The sequence below is a fragment of the Nothoprocta perdicaria genome, unplaced genomic scaffold (assembly GCF_003342845.1).
Source record: "Nothoprocta perdicaria isolate Ctin4 unplaced genomic scaffold, notPer1 scaffold_309, whole genome shotgun sequence".
Taxonomy (NCBI): Eukaryota; Metazoa; Chordata; class Aves; order Tinamiformes; family Tinamidae; genus Nothoprocta; species Nothoprocta perdicaria.
In genome coordinates, this window is record NW_020455543.1 from 69423 (window position 1) to 90260 (window position 20838).

General features: G+C 41.2%; 1 protein-coding gene across 3 annotated transcripts in view; it reads right to left on the reverse strand.

The window, feature by feature from the left end:
- Window positions 1–234: 234 nt before the first annotated feature.
- ZDHHC20 (zinc finger DHHC-type containing 20) overlaps window positions 235–20838 on the reverse strand; it is a 27148-nt gene continuing 6544 nt past the window's right edge. The window contains exons 3-12 of one of the 3 annotated variants that reach the window (XM_026042578.1): window positions 20650–20770; window positions 19268–19337; window positions 18144–18176; window positions 17321–17441; window positions 11441–11573; window positions 9716–9842; window positions 8585–8674; window positions 7558–7673; window positions 7070–7147; window positions 235–4899 (exon numbers count right to left, since the gene is read on the reverse strand). In XM_026042578.1, the coding sequence (XP_025898363.1) occupies window positions 7110–7147; window positions 7558–7673; window positions 8585–8674; window positions 9716–9842; window positions 11441–11573; window positions 17321–17441; window positions 18144–18176; window positions 19268–19337; window positions 20650–20770 (849 nt within the window). In that variant the 3' untranslated portion in view covers window positions 235–4899; window positions 7070–7109. The remainder of the gene's footprint in view (window positions 4900–7069; window positions 7148–7557; window positions 7674–8584; window positions 8675–9715; window positions 9843–11440; window positions 11574–17320; window positions 17442–18143; window positions 18177–19267; window positions 19338–20649; window positions 20771–20838) is intronic. The other 2 variants (XM_026042580.1, XM_026042579.1) reach the window with 2 other exon arrangements.

The window sequence follows — 20838 nt, forward strand, 5'->3', positions numbered from 1 at the left end:
TTCCAGGCAAAACAATGTGACTTTRCATTTAATTCCTTTATAAAAGCCCATTTTAAAAAGTTACTTCAAGTATYAAACTGTAAATGGCAACAGGTTTTCTATATGCACAGGAACATTCCTCTCTGCAGCATACAAAATACAGGAAGGGTGTCGTTATTACAGATTTGCCTTTTACACTTCAAACTTAACCACGGCTCGTTATAAGTTTACACATCGCAATTAAAAATAAGGATGTGGAAGCAGAACAGTGGAGATATGGCAATGAATGCAAAGGTCCATGGTTGCTGCTGGCAAATGCCTGCAGCGATAACCAGGTACGTTTAGTTCTGGTAGATTTAAAAAGGGGACTTAACAGTGGCACCATTGCCTATTTCCGCGGTATTTTCATGTTTTTCAGTATTTGCAGTCCAGAGGGATTTAAAGTTTCTTAAAAATACTCGAGCTGATGCAGCAGGAGAGGTTAGAGAGGAACACGCTAAGCAAGAACGTTAAACAGTGTCAACAAGGGAACCTGCATTCACCTCGGTGCTGCGGTTCCCATTATAGATGATCCCAAAATTCATCCCCAGCTTGGCAGCTCAGCGTGTGCTCTCCTTGTTGCAGGAGGAGGGGGAAGACAAGGGCAAAACCCCTAAAATCAATGGCTGCAACCTCGTAAACATCACACTTTACTACCTAAGGGAAACTAGATTCAAGTAAGGGCTGCAGAAAACCACAGTTTTAATCAGCATTAAAATTAACTGCCATTTGCATTTTCAGTACATTTAATGAAAGTTTCATGATTAAGAAAAAAGCATACAAAAAGTCTCTATATACAAAGTAAGTTGTCAGAAATGAGTGTAATAAATGTGTTCAGTATTATAATAAATAACTATATGCAGTTGCTGTCTTTGGTGCTGTTTAGGGATAACGATCCTCTTTACTTGCACACCTAACTATATTTTAGACATTATGAAAAAAATAAACCCAAAACATTCTTTTGCTGATCTGCATTTTCAACTAAAGTAACTGCTATTTGGAGCCTCTTTAAAATGTGTACCTGAATGCTTCACTTAGGTATAATTTTAGACAGGGCCTTCTGAGTATATASTGTGAATTTGAGAAGTWTTTTTTTAATAAATATACTCYAGATCTGGTAAATCTATGTCCGCAYATAGTGTGAATTTGGTAAGTATTTTTTTTAATATGCCTCGGATCTGGCTAATCTATGTCCGCTTTGTCTGCCATAGAAGCTGCTTCTTCCACTGCGAGCGCTGCTTTTGCTCTCCTCTTGGGGCTCTGCTGAGCTACGATGCGACCACATTTCATGTCATACTGAACAGGTGAAGATTTATTATAAAGTACTGAATGAAAATTTCAAAACCAAATGTTATTTACAATAAAGAAGAGTCACAGAGAATCAATCAAAGGAGGAGAACAAACAAACAAGCAAAAACTCAGAAGTTTAGGAAAACTGCAGCATCCTGAAAACATGCCCCGTTTCTACAACTTGTGTGCCCAAAGCAGCCTGGTACCTGTGCACGCCACAGCAAAGGGGCAGGTTTCACAAGGGCACTGCCTTAATTTCTATTCACATCATTAAGGCCAGGACTCCCTCTGGAATCCCCCTCTGGAAATTTAGTTCTCCAGGAAAGTCCTACTGTGTAACTAACTTGTGAGATGACAAATTTAGGATTCTAAGTCAGTTATGGCTGAGACTTCTACATATCTTTTCCCATAATATAATGGTTAGGTAGGAGCAGCAATCATGGCCATCGAGTCTGCCAAGGATTCTGTTGAATAAGAGGAAAAGGAAGCATTAGCTGAGGCTTCTGGTTTCAATTATTCTTTCCCAATTACCTATCTCCTTGCCTCATCCACAGCAGGACTATCTCATCCCCTTAAGACACTTCATAAATCTTGAAGAGCAATTTTCACACTGGAATCTTGTGCTGTGTGATGCTTCTCTCCTCACACTGGCAGCTTATAGTCAATAAGGGGAGAAGGGTGCTGTGCTGCGGGCATGGGGACTATTTTATTAAGAATAGTATTTTTAGTAAGAAAAACTGAAGCACAATTTCTGATTGCGGCCAATGACAACTATCCCAAAATAACCACAGTAACTGCAAAACTATTTCTGTCTTGCAAGAGTAATTATTTTGAGGGATGAATGTGTAAGAACTGTTACTTCTTAGSGACAATCTCATCATTTTCAGGACTTGCTGACAGACAGCAGACAGGTTCAGGCAAACACCAAAGCCAACTGTTCACGACCCCATATGCTCGACCACACACTTTTTGGGATCTTTTTCCCTGGCCAGAACTGCTCTTCTCACTGCACTACTGGGAAGTGTGAGCAGTTTGGCGCCCACGGGCCTGAGCCAAAGGGCTCCTGAAGGGGAGAAGGGCTGAGGGTGGAAGGTCACATCTGAATCACTTCAGTGCTTCCTTTTTGGCAAAGAGGCCTCTCAGCAAKACCTGCTTTTACACCAAGAGCAGCTCCTGCCTCCAGAGCAGCCCGGCACACTGCTCTCCTGCTGTTCTCATCTGACACTACAGAAAAATCTGGGATAAAATATAGTATTAGTGATCCACATAAAGATGTCACAAACACCAGCTCTTGAAGAAAAGCCACACACACACAAATGGCCATCAGATACTCCCCCAGAACTGGTTCCAGAAGCCCACAGCCTGCTGGAGAGCAACRCAGGGATTCAGCCCAGGCCATTTCTGTGCAGTAATTCCTGCAGATTCATTGTACTCAAGACACCAAACGTCACGCTGACACTCGCCTGCAGTAGCTGTGTATTCACATTAGCATGTTGAGCATTTCAGGTCAGAAAACAAAGTCAGCAGAGGCTGTCCTGCTGAATCAGTGAGATTTCCCATTTTAGAGAAACAGATTCTACTTCTAGTTCTGCTAGATAACGATACTGCACGTATTTGTTTGCCAGGCAATGAAATAAAACACGGATGATGTCCAGACCTCCCCACCTCCCTTGCAATTCTGCCAGTGTTTGACACTTCAAATGGCAGTCTGGGGTTTTTTTTTGGCTAATCCATTCTCTCCTTACCAGCTCAACACATCAGCATTGCTCACAGCTTGCTTTCACATAAGCACATTCATCTGACATTTGAGGGGAAAAAAATGAAACTTTCAGATTACTCTGCAGCTATTGATTTTTGTAAGTTTATAAATTAGGAAATACAATATTTCTTGTACAATGTCTGATGAGACATTTTGCAACTATTATAGAACAGGCAGGTCTGAACCATCAATACCATCTCAAGAAGATCCCAGACAAAATACTGGCTTCATACCTTAAAGTTTACTTGTTACCTTCATATCTCCACCATAAACACACTGGACTTAAGCAGCAGCCAGTCTGGGAGAGAAAGCGGAGAGGTTCTCTTTGTGCTGAGCACCAGCTCAGCGGCCACCCTCAGTCTGCATCAAAATGACCTGATGCTGTGACGGGGACCTGCTAAACTTCAGACAAGCTTTGGGTGGGAATACAGTATTTTTCACTTCTGCTAGGTACAAAATACCACCCCAAGATGAACTAGCAGGCTTCTCTCCAGAGGAGCAGGAAAGAAAAATGTTGTTTGCTGGAGGTTTTGAACTTAGGATAGACTTTATTCCTCGCATAGGAAACACACATTTTGCCTTTTGCAAACTGGGTACATCACTGCACAACGCACTCATCTTCAGCAATTTCCGTCCGTGTCATTGAGCCTTGGATAGTGGCAGACAAAAGCATACAAAGTTTCAGTGTGTTAACACAAATGTAGGATTGAACACTGTTTTTCTCATAAGTACTTGAAATACATTTAAATGGTAATTTAGAACCATTAAAAACTTGTGCCTTTATTAAAAAGATAAAACAAAAGTATAAAACAGTATTTATAAGCCATCAAGAGTCCCATATAAAAAGCAGTACTCTTCCAGTTCCATTTTCTAACAACACAAAACTGCAATAAGATTTTTCTCAGGGGTACTTTGCTCTTTTCTTACTGCCCCATACAGAATACAACAGACATTAACAGAAAATGAAATAGTTTGTTAGTTCCTTTTTGGATTGGCATTTTTTTGTATGCTGATAGGCAATTGCTGGAAAGTAACAATCCATGCTTTTTCAAGTAAAAGAAAGTTCACCTTTTTTGAGTTATATTCTTGATATGGTTAAATAAATCAAGTTAAGATGACGAGGGTGCTCAATTCTGAAGCAAAAAAAAAAAAAAAAAAAAAAAAAAGCAACACTCAAGTAAAGCAGCTTTTACCTGGCTGACATTGCACTGCTCCGGAGCACGGCTGGTTCAAGCAGCCCTCAGTCCTCAAAACACCTGGATCATGGGGTCGGCTGGTGAAGAGGAAGAGGAGAGACCACATCATCCAGCCCTTTACTCCTCACCTGCTGTTGCAGCTATGCAGAGTTGCACTCCAGGCTCCGCAGCCCTGCTTCATGTTGTGTTTTCCTTTTTCCCTTTTTTCCCCCCCTTTCTGTGCCCGTTCTGTTTCCTTCTGTAGGAGATGTGCTATGGAAGTGACTTCTGCAGCGTGCAAGGTGGGAGGTTTGCCCGTGGGGACGGGGCTCTCGCAGATCTGCCTACCCCAACCACCGCAGCGCGACAGAAATGCATAGTTCCCACTCTGGACCTTGTGCATCCAAGCAGGGCACTTCAGGATYTGGCCCTTTGGTAGCAGTATGTAGCTCAGTGTGCATCAAATGCACATAAAGAATCTTAAGGCATCTGTCTTACTTCCCTGCTCTGCAGTAGTGCTGACAAGAATCCATTACACTGTGCAGAAACTTGAGTTTCTTGTGTCTTCCCAAGATGTTCATGTTCCTATTTTTTAACTGATCAACTTCTTCCAAACAAAATTAAGTAATATTCAAGCTCAAAATGTGTTGCACAAGCCTAATGGGGAGAAAAAAAAGAAGTAATCAGTGGAATGGCACCACCTGCTTTGAAAATACAGACCACACTGTATCGTAAGAAGGGACTTAGTTGATAAAACATGCATAATTTAAAGATTCCCGATTAAGGACAGCAGTTAAAGTAACTTCAGTGCATAGTTATTGACCTTCTAGGAATCAGATTTTTTTTAAACCTTTTCTAACGCTTTAGAAGATTATTTGCACTAAGAATGTCAGCCCAGTCACTTCTACTGGCTTGAAGTTAAAATCTCTGCTATACCTGATTGGCGAGAACTGCTCGTTCATTTTGCACTGATTTGCCAGATTTATGTCAGTGATAACTTTTACTGCTCCTGATGCACGTTACACACGTAATATTGAAAAATACATCTTTCAGTCAGTTGATGGAAAATGCATGGAATGTGTGTTTGGGATCTCATATCTTTTGCAARGTTGTTTGTAGCTGCAGAGGGACTGGAATTAATGATCCAGGTTACAGAAATGGATCAAATCCACCAGAACAGCAAAAATGCAGATGCTACTGTTATTTTACACCAAACATAGGAAAATCTTGTGCCGTAGGTTCAATTATGCATCATTTACTGTTTCTTAGAACTACATCATTTTGGGAAAGTCCTAAACATGGCATGTGATCTTGGCTTCTGCAATTTGGTCTGACTTTGGAAAGAGAGGGAGAAGAGAAAGGAAATCTCAAGCTGTTACTGGGCCAGGCCAGTCACTTATGCCCACTCCAAGTCAGTGGAGAGAAGGTTTAAGCCCTTTCTGTATTAACCCTGTCAAAGGCTGTTGGAATGAACTGGTCTCAGAAGGTATTTTTTCTTTCTGTGAAGAGTGGAAAAGCCTTTGCAAGGCTGTTTAAATCAGTTTTAACATAGACAGTGGCCGAAAGAAATCCCTTTTCTTGGACACTCATTTATACAAGGTGTTAAAAAGAAGGGAGGAGGAAGAACTCACCTTGTTTATTCATGCCATAGCTCTCATGCTGAGGTTTTGTAAAAATACCCCTAASTTGTCTAATTTTGGTTTTGTTAGAGTTTACACTGATTAATATGACCAATACCTTTGCAAACATCATGCCACCCTCYGCAAAAGCCTTCGAGACAGACTCTTCTTGGAAAAGACTCTATGGCAATAGGCTTACTTTAAAATATTTAGCATATACAAGTGATCCTAAAATGACTGAGCTCCCCAAACTCAAATGCAGTGTTTTCTTTCCAAAGAAAAAAGCACTTCCTTGCAACGTGCATCCATCTCTCATTTTGGGCTATACTTATGTATACTTATGTCAGGACATTAGGAGTCACAAAGATACATTTCCTAATATGGGTCTTTTATATTGCCTTATATTTTTTTTTTTAAGTCAAAAAAGTACCAAAAAAAAAAAAAAAAAGAGAGGGAAAAGACTGCAATATGCTAGCTAGTTATCCAAATATATATCCATGAAATATGCTAGCTAGTTATCCAAATATAATCTTTTGCTCTTTCAGAAATAAAATAATAGTGGAGGTTCCTAAACTCACCACATTGTGAAGTAAGAGAAGTCTAATTTAGTCATTAGAAGTACTCTAAGGGAAGTTTTCCTGCTCTCACTGAATTTCCTAAATGCCAAGCAGGGAGAGTTCTGCATGGAAGCTCTCCCAGAAGGAAGATCACTGTCCATTCCAGGTGTGACTAAGTAGCCTGTGTGCAGACACTGCTCCAGGAATTTATTTGCTGATCTCTCTTTTCTCATGAGCACACATTTTTTCTTAATGTATAAGATGAGAAATGGCAGGTCAATATATGTTTTTTAAAAATATGGTTAAGGAGCTGTTCCTTGAAAGAGTATCAAGATTTCACCTGGAATTACCTCGYTAGCAGATTACAGTCTTTCCACCGGTCAGGTAACAAATACTACACTACCCACTTTCCTCTAGTGACTGCATTAGACTGACTCACCCCASGTCAAGCCAACCCGTTAGCTGCTTTTCAGCTTTACCCTCATTCTTGTCTTCCTGGATAACCACTTGGAAGCTTATGACTTTTTTACTACTCATCCACTGAGCATTAGAGGACGTCTCTGTGTTCCGTGACCTGTGCCTTTGGGACCTCAGGATGCCTTAAGTTTACTGACATGCATACAGAAAGAGTCATCAATTAGTTGGTCTTACCTGTTTCTCACTGAGATGGTTGGTTAGTAATAAACTGAGATCAGCTTTCCAATGAAACTATAATATGCTTTTTTGTACCTAAAATGTGAGAGAAGCTCAATTATGTGTTTTTGCAGACTTGTACAACAAATAGTAAAGACGTGTGAATGACTTCAGGAACTATGATAGGTAGTTTGTGCCTGAACACAACAGTAGTGCTGTGTCTGTTGCACAGAAATATTTTCCTCCCCTTAATCCAACATCTAAAAATCTAAAATACCTCAGAACAAGAACTAACCCAGAATTCTCTATCCATTACCTTAGGGTAATAAACCATTTTGGATCAGATCCTGACACACAAGTCAGCCTTAACGTATAAAGGTGCTGACTTGATTCWATTTAACAAAATCTCCTCTGCTAAACCTCAATCAATTCCAACGGATTTTTTTTTTAGGCTTAGTAAAAGGAAAACAAAACGGGAAGAGGAGAAATGAAATGGTGCTGGCTACCTGATTTAACATTTTCCTCTTCGGGGCCGCTTTCTACCCACTGGCAGTCAGTGGTCAGCAATCGATTCTGTGACTCGCTGAGCGGTCGAGCAGGGAAGGGCTGGCTGGCTCCAGAGCTGAAAAATAAGCAAAGCCAACAGATATTCTGCAATAGCAGCAGCCAATGGACAGAGTTAAGCCCTTAGGTGACGTGTTACTTGTAGTTCTAATAGACTAGAAGACAAGAGATGGGCTACTGAGAATGCTACTGCCACACGGTTTAAATAGGATTAGTTGTTTAAAAAGCACAACTAGTTTCAACTAGTACTGTCTGGGCAGCAGGACCTAACGCTGTCTCATCCCATCAGTAAAATCTGCTGCACGTCTTTTTAAGGCCCCAGAACATTCTGCAGTTTGTGGAGTCCTACTCTTGGGTGAATTTTACAGGCTCTGCTGCTGTTGCAGCAACACTTGTGACTCGCCTTTCAGCCCCATAACACCCGACAACCCAGGTGTCCTGGCTGTCAGCAATGACCTTCAGCTGCAGAGTCACCAAGCTAAACAGAAGATTTCTAAGCTGGCTGTGTAAACATCTCCAGAAGTTTTTCATACTAGTACACAAAATAGTAGTTTCTGAAGCAAGAAAATGCACTTTTGTCCTTAATCTCCTTTTTTTTTTTTTTTTCTTTTTTGGATCATTATTCACTGTTCCCTTGAGCTTTTACATTGTCGCTTTTCTCTCTGGGAAAAAAAAGCAATCAGCTCCAAGTCCAAAGAGAAAAATACGCAGCAAGCTCTTTGTTTTCTCTATTAATTTGTTTTCTATGAATCACAATCTTAGCTTTAGATAAAAAAAAAAAAAGCAGCAGCCTTTCTGAGTTAAGATAACCCTGGGTTAGAACTGATTCACCCCATGGTTCTCTGAAGGCTCACAACCCCCCTCTGAACCTGATAAGAAGTACAAAGAATTTTAAAAATAATCCTGAAACTACTTCTCTGAATGAAATACTAAGCAATAGAAGACTAACATTTTAAATGCTCCAGTTACCTTTTGGCAGGTTCATTTTGGCTCGAGACAGTAAGTTGCTCTGGATCCATAATCACCAAACGAGTGGGAAAGTTACACCCATCGCCCAAACTAAACCAGAAACAAAGATTGGAACAAAGATTTAAATCATTGTCTGCAGTTGACCTGAATGAACTGAACAAGCTCCTGTGCAAAAGGCAAATGCTTCAGGCCCAAATCAACAGTTGAGTGCAGCACTGAGCCCCAGATTTGAGSAAGACAGTTCTCCTAAGCCTCATGATCAGCTGATTAGATTTTGCAACTCCTTCCCTGTCCTYCAGGATGGGCTCCTGAGCACAGTGTTGGCCTACGTGTTTCAGAAAGAACACCCTGATGCTCAACATGCAGCCTGAGTCTTGCCCCAACCCCCTGGGCACAGGTAGTCAGATGATCCAATATTTACACACCTGCAYGCTCTATTGCAAGTAATATTCTGGTGACCAGGTGTCATTTCAATTTAGTTAAGCCTTCCTTTAAAGCAAGTCTAATCAAGCTAAAATATTTTGGGAAGCAGACGGATCCATCTCCAGCCCAGTGCTGCTTCACCAACCTGGACCATCTGTGACATCCCTAGCAGTGGTTCAGCTGAGGGGTTTTAAAGGCCATAGTTTCCATCATACCAGAAAACCTTTCTGTACTACTGCACTACTGCTTATTTACACACACTTTTATCAGAAGGCTTCCRATAAAATGTGTGACCGCAAAGGGAAAGCTGTCAAGTATTTTGGGTTGAAGGAGAGAGTGTTTCTAGACTTGTCCTTTTCAGTGCAGGTGACGTTCAAGCATTTTGGCCTCCTCTCTGTTGCCAATTGCTGCTCTATAATCAGACATTAATACTACCAACAAAACATGTCCAATCTTCAAAATACATTTTTCAAAAGTTTCTAAAATTTTGTTTTTAAAAGGCCCCTGTCAATGTGGCTCTTGCCTTTGAATGCAAACCCTGTACAGAATTTGCTCAGTTGTCTCCTTCACGTTTCCCACAGCACTCTTCAGTGTGCAGGATTTAYAAGCAGGCTTCTCAGTTGTGCTTTAACGCGGGGAGAGAGGGAAGTGAGACAGGAGTCCTGGAACCAAACTATTCCCCAATCGATTCCCATTCAGACTGAATACCTGGTAAAAATAGGGATGAGCCAATACTTCTTCTCATCTCCAAAAACCTCCCTCAGATTTTTGCTGCATCCGAGAGAAAAGCCGTTTTTATCTGGGCCATTGCGAAACGTGGGTGCACGGAATGTCTCTGTAGAAGAAACAGCAACATTTGTAAAGGGATGAGCCTGGGGAAAGGGGAATAAACACACTCAGATATTTCTATCGTGAAAACAGTGTTTGGTAAACCGGGGTCACCTGGATCCCTATTATGGAAAAATTGTAACAGTCACCTGGAGCAATAAGCACTAAAAAATACACAGTGCCTGTGACAAAACTGACCTTAACGGGTAAAAAAGCTCACCCAGGAGGAATCCTATAATGTCAACCTATACATTTACCATAATGTTTGAGCCAGGGCTAAGTGCCATCGACATGCAAGACACCACATCTCTGGTCCTTAGTGTCTGGCTCCTTCTTTGGCCTGGGCATGTTCTGGAGCGGAAGAAACACTCCTTGGCACAAGCAATTTAGCACAGGGTTTATTGTACCACAGTCCACACAGGACAGCTTCTTCCACTACTGCCAAGGTCTGAGGGTGAATTAAGGGCATTTCAGAGAAAGATGAGATTTATTATGTTATTAGAAACACAGAAACACCCAAACAATGTATTTCTCTAGTCAGTCTGGTTATACGCTGCTGATCAAGAACTGAGAAGACTGACAGTCCTCTTCAGAGGAACAGCTCATCTTTTCCCACTCCTGATCAAAAAAAAAAGGGAATATAATACCCAGTTATGCTGACAGGAGCATCGCTGACTTTCGGGCAGGGAACATGCTGAAAGTTCCTTCAAAGCACAAGGGGCTTGTGAATATTCCCTAGCTGTAGATGCATCAAAACAAAAAGATTCAAACTACCCTCCCATTAAGCGATCAAGAAAATGGTCTTTTCCCATCAAAATTTTCTGGCAGGCTGAAATTCACTTTCAACCAACCATGTATTCTAGGGGATGGAGAACTATGTTCCACTGAAAACTGTAAGATTTTGACTTCTTAAATTGTGGGGAAAAAAAAAAACCACACCAAAACATGTTCAAAAACGTTTTAGCAGGAACTTTGGGTATTTTTACTAATGCTTTAGTAAATTTAACTTGCTTATTTGGTTAACATAATGCCTTTTAGAAGAGGAGCAAGAATTACTGGCATCTCTTACTCTTGTATTATTTAGGAAATGTGCATCAGTGATTCCATTTTTATTGCAGTGCTTTTACAAGTGCTTGCTGGTGGCAGGACCCATCAGGCTGAGGAAGCCTCTTTGGGATTTGGTTCAAACCCCAAACATTGACACTATTTAGAGTAGTGTGTCTATCCGGGTTGGGGCCATCCAGCTAGGGAAAGCATTCCAACAGGGTAGGTGGCAAGCAGAACTGTTAGATACTTAACACTGCATAAACACAACAGAAATRCACGGGGCTTCAGGGATCTCAAAAYACACACTGAAGAAATCCACATCCATCACCAATCTACAGGCTTGGCTCCAGCAGAGAACCCCTTGCTGAAATTTTGTTCTTCCACGTGCCCTGCAACCAAGGATGTTTCATCCACAGCTGCTTTCACCCCAGATGTTCCTTACTGTACAACATTTTAAAACATGTCCTTAAATGTGACGGTGCATCCTGCAGGCCTCACATTCGCAGCGACTTGTCCACTTTGGGGACAAGGAAGAGGTCCACACTGCCGGTGACTGACCTATGGTCGATCTGTTTTTGCCAACTAGCCAGCAGTGGTAGCTGAAGAGTGACAAAATGCTGATGAAGAACATGGCTGCCACAAAGAAAAGGAAAAGGACATGGAACTTTGCATGGGTATCTGGCAATTCATTCTGGGGAGAAAGAGAAAAAAAGAGATTAACAGGTTAAGGCTTTTTAGCAACTGATGCAGGATTATGACTATTTCCTTCCATACCTATTCTGCTATAGCTCTTTGCACAGTGAAAAGCAGCACAGATAGGGCTCCCCTTCCATGTGACAGGAGACTGGTGAACAAGGGTAAYGAGGGCCGACAGGCACCCCGTCTGAACTGAGCAGCCTGAGTTTACACATTCCTATGTTTGACATCACTGTGTACAATTCATATCCCAGCCCGGTTATTTTTTGAATTCCCAGCAGTGGGCAAGAAAATAAATCTCCTTACTAAAAAATCTTAACTCTGCAGCCTCAGCCAAAGAGATGCAAGGAGAGCTTGTCCAAAATCACTGTTTTTGYGGAGGAGAAAAAGCAACGAGAACTTTGAAACCCTTTGCTGCAAGGTGTCACTGACCAGTATAACCTGCTTTTGCAGTGGTGCAAGGAAGGAGAAAGGGAATCACCCGGGTCACACTGGGTTTCCAAGACTGAACCATTTATTAGATGAGACCAGTGGCCTGGGACTGATCTGCCTTTTGAGGAGCTCGCAGCTTTGGACAACACCCAGCAGGTAGTAGCAGAACAACCTGTCACAGTAGCAGAACAACCAGGCAAGAGATTTTCACCAGAGGATCTACATGAAAAAACACGTTTTCAGCACAACCACCATATAAAAAATAACTTCCTCACCACATGTGGGGGTCAATTCCACTCCCAAACCCAGCTATTTTTAGGATTGCACTTTCAAGAGGCCGCTGTAATTTGCAGCAATGACTATTCCTGCTCTGTATGCTCAAAACCGTGATACTTTTAAGCAACTGACCTTTTGCAGCCTTAGGAAAGTAGAGAGGCTATTTTTATTCAGCATTATACTTAGCATCATTGCCATTTCTTTTTCCATTATCTCATCCTATAAACCCACTTATCTGAGGCTGGTATCTCTGTCTGAAATGTGTTTTGATAAAAATCAAGTACACAGCCTTATCAATAGCTCCTTACACAGCCTACATTCTACGGGGAACACAGATTACAAGACTCCCTCCTTCCAGTTATGCCGTAAACAGCTATCACAAATGAGCGGATTACACAAATTACAGCAGGAACATTGTTTAAATAATGACATCAATATTGGGTTTTACCTTGGGACAATTCTCTGCAGATTTCCTGCGGCAAAGCTTTGCGCAAACAAAGACAATTTATTAAACACTAATACTGCAGCAAGACAAAGGGGGTGGAAACACAGCACGGGGGGTGTGGAGGGAGGGACGGGGGTGCACACATGCCCCGGCGCGCAGGGTCCCAGCGGCCGCCGGAGGCCTCGGCCCCGCTCTGCGGGAGAGGGAGGCGAAGGGACCCAGGGAGCGCCAGGAGCCGCTGCTTTCAGAGAATCCCAGAATCCTTAAAGTTGGAAGGGACCTCTGGAGATCACCCAGTGCAACCCCCTGCTCCAGMAGGGACACCCAGAGCACGGGGCACAGGGCGGCAGCCAGGCGGCTTTGGAAGATCTCCAGAGAAGGAGACTCCACAGCCTCCCTGGGCAGCCTCTTCCAGGGCTCTGGCACCCTCACTACTTTCTTCCTCTCCCCCCCATCACAAGTAAATTTTATGTGAATATTGGATATGGCATAAACCACTAGGAAAAACTTGGAATGGCCAAGAGGTGTACAGCAGGGGTTTACAAATTACAAAATCTTTTCGACTTCGATCTATTATCACTAGAGAGAGACACTTTCAGTCAAGACAAAAATATGTTCCCATTAGTTGCTTAATTTTCTTTGTTAACGAAAAAGATCCCACAAATATAGGACTGTTTTTTTCTTGCCAATATTCTTCAACATTGAGATTTGTGTATGAGATATTCACATCTGAAATCAAACCGGCACTTAAGAAAATCAAGGAAGAAAGGAACCTCTACCTCTAAGAGGAAAGCTTGGTTTAAATTAGATTTTAAATTCTAAACTTCATGTTTAAACAGTTAGATTAGCAACCTTAGCTGACATGCTAACACTTAACAAATATGTTTTTAGATAAAATGCCTGGCTTTTAAGTTCTATCAAGCTGAGCAGAAGCCCTAGGGAGAGCCTGAGCTCTTAACACAGAGCCTGGCAAACAAACAGGAGCAGCGTTTTCCAGAATGCTGGCCCCCATCGGATCATTCCAGAGAAAACCCTGACAGCAGCGTCCCGCTCTCTGAAGTGGCATCATAGTTCATGTTCCTTAGCTACTCCTTTCTTTCTGGATATAGTTTTATTTTGACAACTTCTCGAACAGCCCCTCTTCGCCACCCTAAGGACATCAGGTGTTTTGTGGCTGCTGGAAGTCAAGGGTAGCAAGAACACAGGCCAGTTGTTGCTTATTCCTGGCCTTCCTGGGAAAGGAATAAGGTAAAACTGCCTGGCCTTCCTGGAAAAAGCACCGAGACTTTCCCTGCTTCAGAGCACAAGGCAGTTTTCCTGGGAAACATGATTTCCACAATATAATTTTTTAACTTCTTGCTAGTGTAGATAACACCCAAGAAGTCAGGCTAGCGCATGCTAGAGCAGAGCCTGCAGTTTACACAAAAAGAATTAAAGTTCATTAATTGAAGTTTCAGGCATTTCACTTTCTAACTGCAAAGACCACACAAAACTGGAACCYAGAACTCTTCTAAAACACTAAAAAATGTACAGGGCTCTTTTGTAGATGCTTATTCAAACAAAATAGTCCTCTGTAAAGGAAGCTCAGGGTAGCTGATTTGGAGATGCAACAGCTTAGCCTTTGTGCAAGCAGATGCCACACAAGTGGTAACAACTATTTCCCTTGGCCATTTTAAGTTATTATACAAAAAACACATTATACAAAAAGTTCTTGAATGACAGTTGGGGACCTCAAGTAAAAACGAAYAAAACAAAATTAAACAAAATTTGGGCTGCTTAGCACACATAAGACTGAAGACAGCCACTACTGTGAATGGGGGCTCATTTTTAGCAGTTTGGTTTAGCTTGAGTCTAGAGAAACCTCAGAACATCTGGTCCATGTTCTTCTGTATCCTGTACCAAAGGACCAGGTTGTAGCCGAGGACCTGGAATTGCGTTCTCAAAGTACAAGCAGTTCTTCAGGAGCCTGTGCCATTTGCCACACAGCACACAGCACATCCTTGAGTGGTCTATACTGAGAACTGCTAAAATAATTTAGAGGACACTGAAAAACGCTGGAAAATATAAATTTCTCAAGTGGGAGGAAACAGAGCAAGAACGACAGTGGATACAAATATGCCCTGGAAAGTGCTAATGTGCACTASGGCACCAAGGACTGTGATTCTGTGGCTGGGCACATAGCCAGGGCTGGTGTTTTTGTCAAACACATTTTGTTAAACTGAGCTTTTATCACCTCATCTCTGACAACAGCCCAGGTGGAAATGAAACCTTCATGAATATAGGACCAGGAGTCATGAAAAAGGAGTCGTTCACATTCCCCTGATCTACAAAATGGCTTTTGACACCCACATCAGAGTATAAGCCTGGGGCAAACGCTGGCAGGGAGCACAGCTGCCCTYGGAAAGAGCCAATATCGTGCAGGGAAAAAGTTTCCCTTCAACAAAASATAGCTGTGCACCTCTCACAATGTTTGCAAGTATCTGCATTTCACTGCATCTACATACAAGCCTGCTGCTGTAGCGGGCAGAAAGCTGGTTATGAGCAATGCAGGAAAGCAGCCTGCAGCGAGCAGGCGGCAGCAGCAGCTGCGCTAGTCCCGACTCAGCTGCAAAGAGGAGCCTTGAGGACTCGACTCTGCATCATGAGCACTTGCCTAGGAGAGCTTCTGCGCCCTGTCATCATGCTCAGTGTTGCCAGCCTGCACCACTGTGGCACTGCTGCCTCTCTCTGGAAGTCTGCGTGGGTGGGACTGCTATAAGATCATAGCTACTACARTTAGCTGGGTGGAACAAGTGATTTGAACAGGTGAGTTAGAGGTCTATTCTCATTTTAAGACCACGGCATCACAAAATTTTGTTTTGGAAGTAAYTGGAAAATTAAAGCAACCAGTGTGAGTGCACAACTAAGTTGTCTACTGTCATATTCCAAAAGCAGCCCATTCTTGCAGGAAGCATTTAAGCAAATRAATTATTTTAAAATAAAAACATCCTCTTAAGTTTACTTCCTCTGCTCAAGGGTCCACTTCAACATTATGTCCAATGGACTTTGGGATGGGCTTGCTATAAATGCTGGTATTAAATGCTCCTCGTGGTCAGTTGTTTCATTGCAGTTGCACTACTGAAGTGAGGGGACAAGCAAATTGATCTTCTCTGCTCAGGACCTGACTGGTCAATAGGTAGGAGCACATCTACAGTTTCATCAGAAATTGCACACAAAGCACTGGAAAGCAGCCAGGCAGATGTCTAGGAGCAACACATTCACAAATTAAAAAATTAACCATTTACAGTCAAGGAAGACTGAACAGCAGAATCAGACCATTTCATTTGGGAAATACATGAAGCCACAGCTACGATGGATAAAGACATCTATAACTTTCCTCTCAGGTGATGCTGCAAGCTCAGTTCCCACCGAGCTCTGTGCTCTCCAGTGACAGGCAGCTAAACAGAACTGAGGGACTGYGACACAGCCCCTGGGCAAGGCAGACCCGCAGGCTTAGATGAACACAAACACAATGAACTTTCTGCACCTTTCCCCTTACCTGTCTAATGAGAACTGTTTCAAAATACAGCTATTCTGAATACGTCAYGAAGCTTCTCTAACCCTGAACTGGCAAAATCTTTTTGTTCCAGTAATGATTATACCTATAGCTGTAGATGATTTCTGCTTTTCATGGTGATTCAAAGAGCAGCCGGCATCTAAGACATATACGCTATAATTAACTTTAAAAGATGTGAAGGACAGCCTGCCACCCACAGTGATTTTTTCCGTGCTAGTTAATATAAATTGGTTAAGAAAATTAAGAGAAGACTCCTTTGTCTGAAAAGACAAGGAGAAAGAGTAGAAGGTTTCAGAGAGGAAAGGGAATGACACCAGAAGACACTCTACTCAGTCTGAAACATAATTAGAACAAAACTGATAGGAGGAACAACACTGATGTACAAGGATGTTTGTACTTCACATACATATATCTTTCTAGAGATAACAGAATAAACATGTACAGGCCATTTAACAACTGGTAATAGCTGCAAAGAAGATGAATATTTTAATATCTTAATATTCATATCAGATCAATAAAACCCACTAACATGAAGCTCAAATATTTGTATGTAGGAATATTACATTGGAGGTTGCAAATTCCCAAGTTCATCTGCCTTAGCTGATAGAAGAGTATCCATAAGGAGGTTTAAGAAGATACAGAATTGTTATTTTTATCTGACATTTTTTCTTTTTTTTTATAAACACACATATATATGTAATTGTTTAATATAGCCTGTTCTCTCTCTCTATCTGCTTATCTATATCCAGAAGCTTAAAAACGCCACAAAACTGAGCTGTGCCACTCTCTTTTGATGGAGCAGAGAAATTCCAGTGTCCTCACTGGACCTTCCTTTCCCAATTACTCATCCAGGCCAGTGTAATACATTTAATTCATTAAAATTCAGAAGGTTCTCCTGCTTCAGTCACCTTGATTGATGCTGCTCATGGCAATGAACTATGAAACAGTCAATGGTGAGTGACAACATGCTGATGTAGCTTTCAGTAACACATGCAAGATTAAACAAACAAACAAAAAAAGTCTTAGAACTTACTGTCCAGAACTTTATGAAGTACTGCAAGACGGTAGCAGCAACAAACAAACAGTACAGTAAGGAATACATTAAAAACAGCAGAAAGAATTTGTAGTTAGAAAATCCCACACAATTATTCACCCTAGAAGGAGGGGAAAGAGAAAGAGGTTATTATGATACAAAATAAATAAATACACAAAACCAACCCCCCCAAAACAATACATTCAGCTGTATTTTGCAGAGCATCATAACACTGTGCATGGTGTTAGCAGCACGTCCAAAACTGGCTGGTCCTAGAAACATTTTAGGCACCCTTTTAAGCAAAGTTTCCTCCTGCAGGCCAAGTGATCTTGGCCCTGCCATAAATTCTGGCCCCACAAGAAGTTCTATAGGACAAGACATGAGCTAGCAATGTGTATGATACACACAGCCTGTATAGGAAGCTCCTTAAACTCTAGGATCTAACTGAAATACTTACTGAAGACAATACAAGTCTCCTCTGCTGTGGATCTAGTATTGGAGAACTGGATTTCACAGTGCAGTAGGAACTTTCTCTCCTGATAATAACACCAAACTAACCAAAATAAATGCCATTTTCCATAGGTCTCATTAACTGTTTCTCTGTTTAAGGAGAGCATGATCTGTGTCACTGGGTCTACAATTCTAAGTTGCAATATACATTAGGAAAAAAAAAAGATATTTACATATATCCAAACCTTTTCTTGATGTAAATCAAAAATCCTATGAAAATCAAGTTTTATTTAAAATTTACACATGTGAAGCAGCATGTAGGATCATGTTTATGACTATTACACTGATCTGGTTTTTATTTTCCCGAACTTACCATGGACAGTGATGGTCCATTTTTAGCACACATCTGAAAGCGAAAGGAGACAATTTCCAGTCAGTTAAAGCAAAAAATAGAATTCCTTTCTAGGACACATGCTTTTAGTTTCTAAAGGATTTTTAAAAAAATTATTCCCCCCATTATGCCAAGTTTCCATATTACAGAAGCCATCCTCTCACTGAAAAGGATGAAGCGAGATTCAGAAGAATCAGGATGAGCTTCAAAACTCAGCAAGAGGGGAATTACTGAGTAACAACTACCACATGACATTCGTAGTTCACTACACCACAGCAGTCTTACAAGCTCATTGAGAGAAAACAAACCCTGAAACAAACCCTCTGAACAGTGTGAATAAGGTTCTTTAGCCTCGCATTCATTTCAGCTAAGTCCACCTTAGGGCTACTTTTGCTACCTGTTAGTTGACTGGGTTTTTTTAAGAGTTCATTGAGGAAAAGAAAAGCAGAGTGGGCAATCGGAATAGCGCATTTACACTTGGCTATAGTGTAAGGACAGTGGCTAGTCATTTCAGACAGACTTTCACTGTATTTCTTCATAAATTTGATTTTAGCCAAAATATGTTTACTTCTTTAGTTAGCTGGACTTCCTTGAGCTCAGCCTACTGAAGTCTCACTCACAGACTCTGTCTTCAGTGCCCTACAGATTTCTTTGATGGCTCAAAATCAGACTAATGTCTAATACCTGTAATTCCCCTGCAACTCTTTGAARTAAAGAGTTTAATCAGTACTGGTAGCAAATGTGTGTTTCAAAGCTGGAGAAGCAATACACAGTAAAATAAAGCTCTATAATAAGCATTTGCTGGTGCTGGTATCTCAGATTTCACTTTAATTTCAGTCACTGATCCTTTTCTTATATATGCATTRTTTTATAAAGGTATAAACACATTTCCTATCAAATTCTTCCACTTCAGTCCATGGAACTGCAACAGTAATAATACTGCACCCACAGGAGGAACTCTGTTCTGGTACTGAGGTACTGAAGGGCTGGGAGTGGCACAAATGGTAAAATCAGCTTGTGTGCAAGGGCTAACACATAAGACATGAACTTAAAGCGAAGGCTGGAGGACAGCAGGAAAATCCGTCATTCCAGATRCAACAACTTACATGTCACATGCAGAGCAGTGGTGGCAGCGGTCAGGTTTGATTAGCTGGCACCGATCACAGTATCTGATGGCTGCATTCAAAAGGCAAGGAGACATTAGAATTGACTTAATTTTATGTTTTTCCCCCCCATTCTTAACATAAATCTTAAGAGAGTTCACTCACCCTCTCCCCAAATACCTCTTTATACAGACCTTCCTGTACCTACTGTAATGCAATATACACCTTTTTTTTTTTTTCTTGGAAACATAACATACATACCTCAACAAATGTTCCCCCCATTATTACTACTGCACCCTATGTCTTAACTTACTACTAAGCCTATGTCTYAACTTCTGCTTTTTATTTACTATCTGGCTCCTCAGTTTTTCCATCCCTAAACCTCTGGAATTGATCTCCCAGTACTTGATTTCCCTGGACACGTGTCCATCCCACTGTAAAACTCCCTCCTTTCAATAAGCTGACTTCTTCAGCAAATGCAGAAGATCTAATAGGCTGTTCAGATCATTACTAATGGGCTGTTCATTAAGTTCTCTCTGGATATTTTAAAGCAAGACCTCAGGCTCTCCTCAATGGAAATATGATGCCAGTGCAGGCAGTTTGGAATGAGGAAGAAAGCCAACTTCCACAGCTAAGCAGAACTGTGAAAAACTGGCAAGAGCTTCCAGACCACTCCTGGAATTTAAAACCAGGATTCCCTGAAAAGGAGGTTTGTATTCCAAAAAGCCAGGTGTCCTTCCACTTCATTTGGAAAGTCACAGAAAAATCTGGTAGTAGTTTTTTGAGAAATCTACAGCATTGCTTGTTTAGAGAAATAGCTATATAAAAATAAATATAAGCTACATATGTGTATGACGTAGTTTCATAGCTGATTCTTGTATTACCCGGAATAAGAATACTTATGAAGTCAAACAGAAACAGCTCACGACAAGCTCTTATTTATACGGCTGAATGGTGGGACTGAAATAACATTTATTGGTTCATAAATTCTAGCATTAATGATCAGCTCTCTAGTGATGAACTCTCACCGAACTGGCATAGTTCAGAAAGAGAAGTTGAAAGTGGGATATGAATGAATGCAAGTTTGAGTAGAAAGCTGAATTTTAATCTATTTCTAGCTGTATTTCTTTGTTGTAGTCATTCTTACAGCTAGACTGGGAGATAAATTGTCATCTGTCTGCTTACTGGAAGATTTTTTTTTTTTGAGAAAGCTTTAGATCTATAGACAAAGGACTCTAGTTTCTCATGGGGAAAACACAAGGTCATGGCCTTTGCAGTGTGTGTTTAATAGATTGTTCATTCAGTAACGACATATGAATTCCACTGAATCAATCTTGCAGCTTGTGGGGGAGCAGCATTTTGGAAGAAGTATCTTTGTATCTCACCTCTTGATGCCGTTGTTGTATAGATAGGCAAGTCTTTAGCAGCTCTTCTCAGAATTTCCTGCTGGGATTCTGGTCTCTCTTCTTTTTCATATTGTTCTTTATCAGCTTTTGACAAGCAAAACTGGGAAGGCAAAAATGGGAGGAGGCAAAAGAATAATTATCACTTTGTGTTCAATTAAAAAAAAAAAA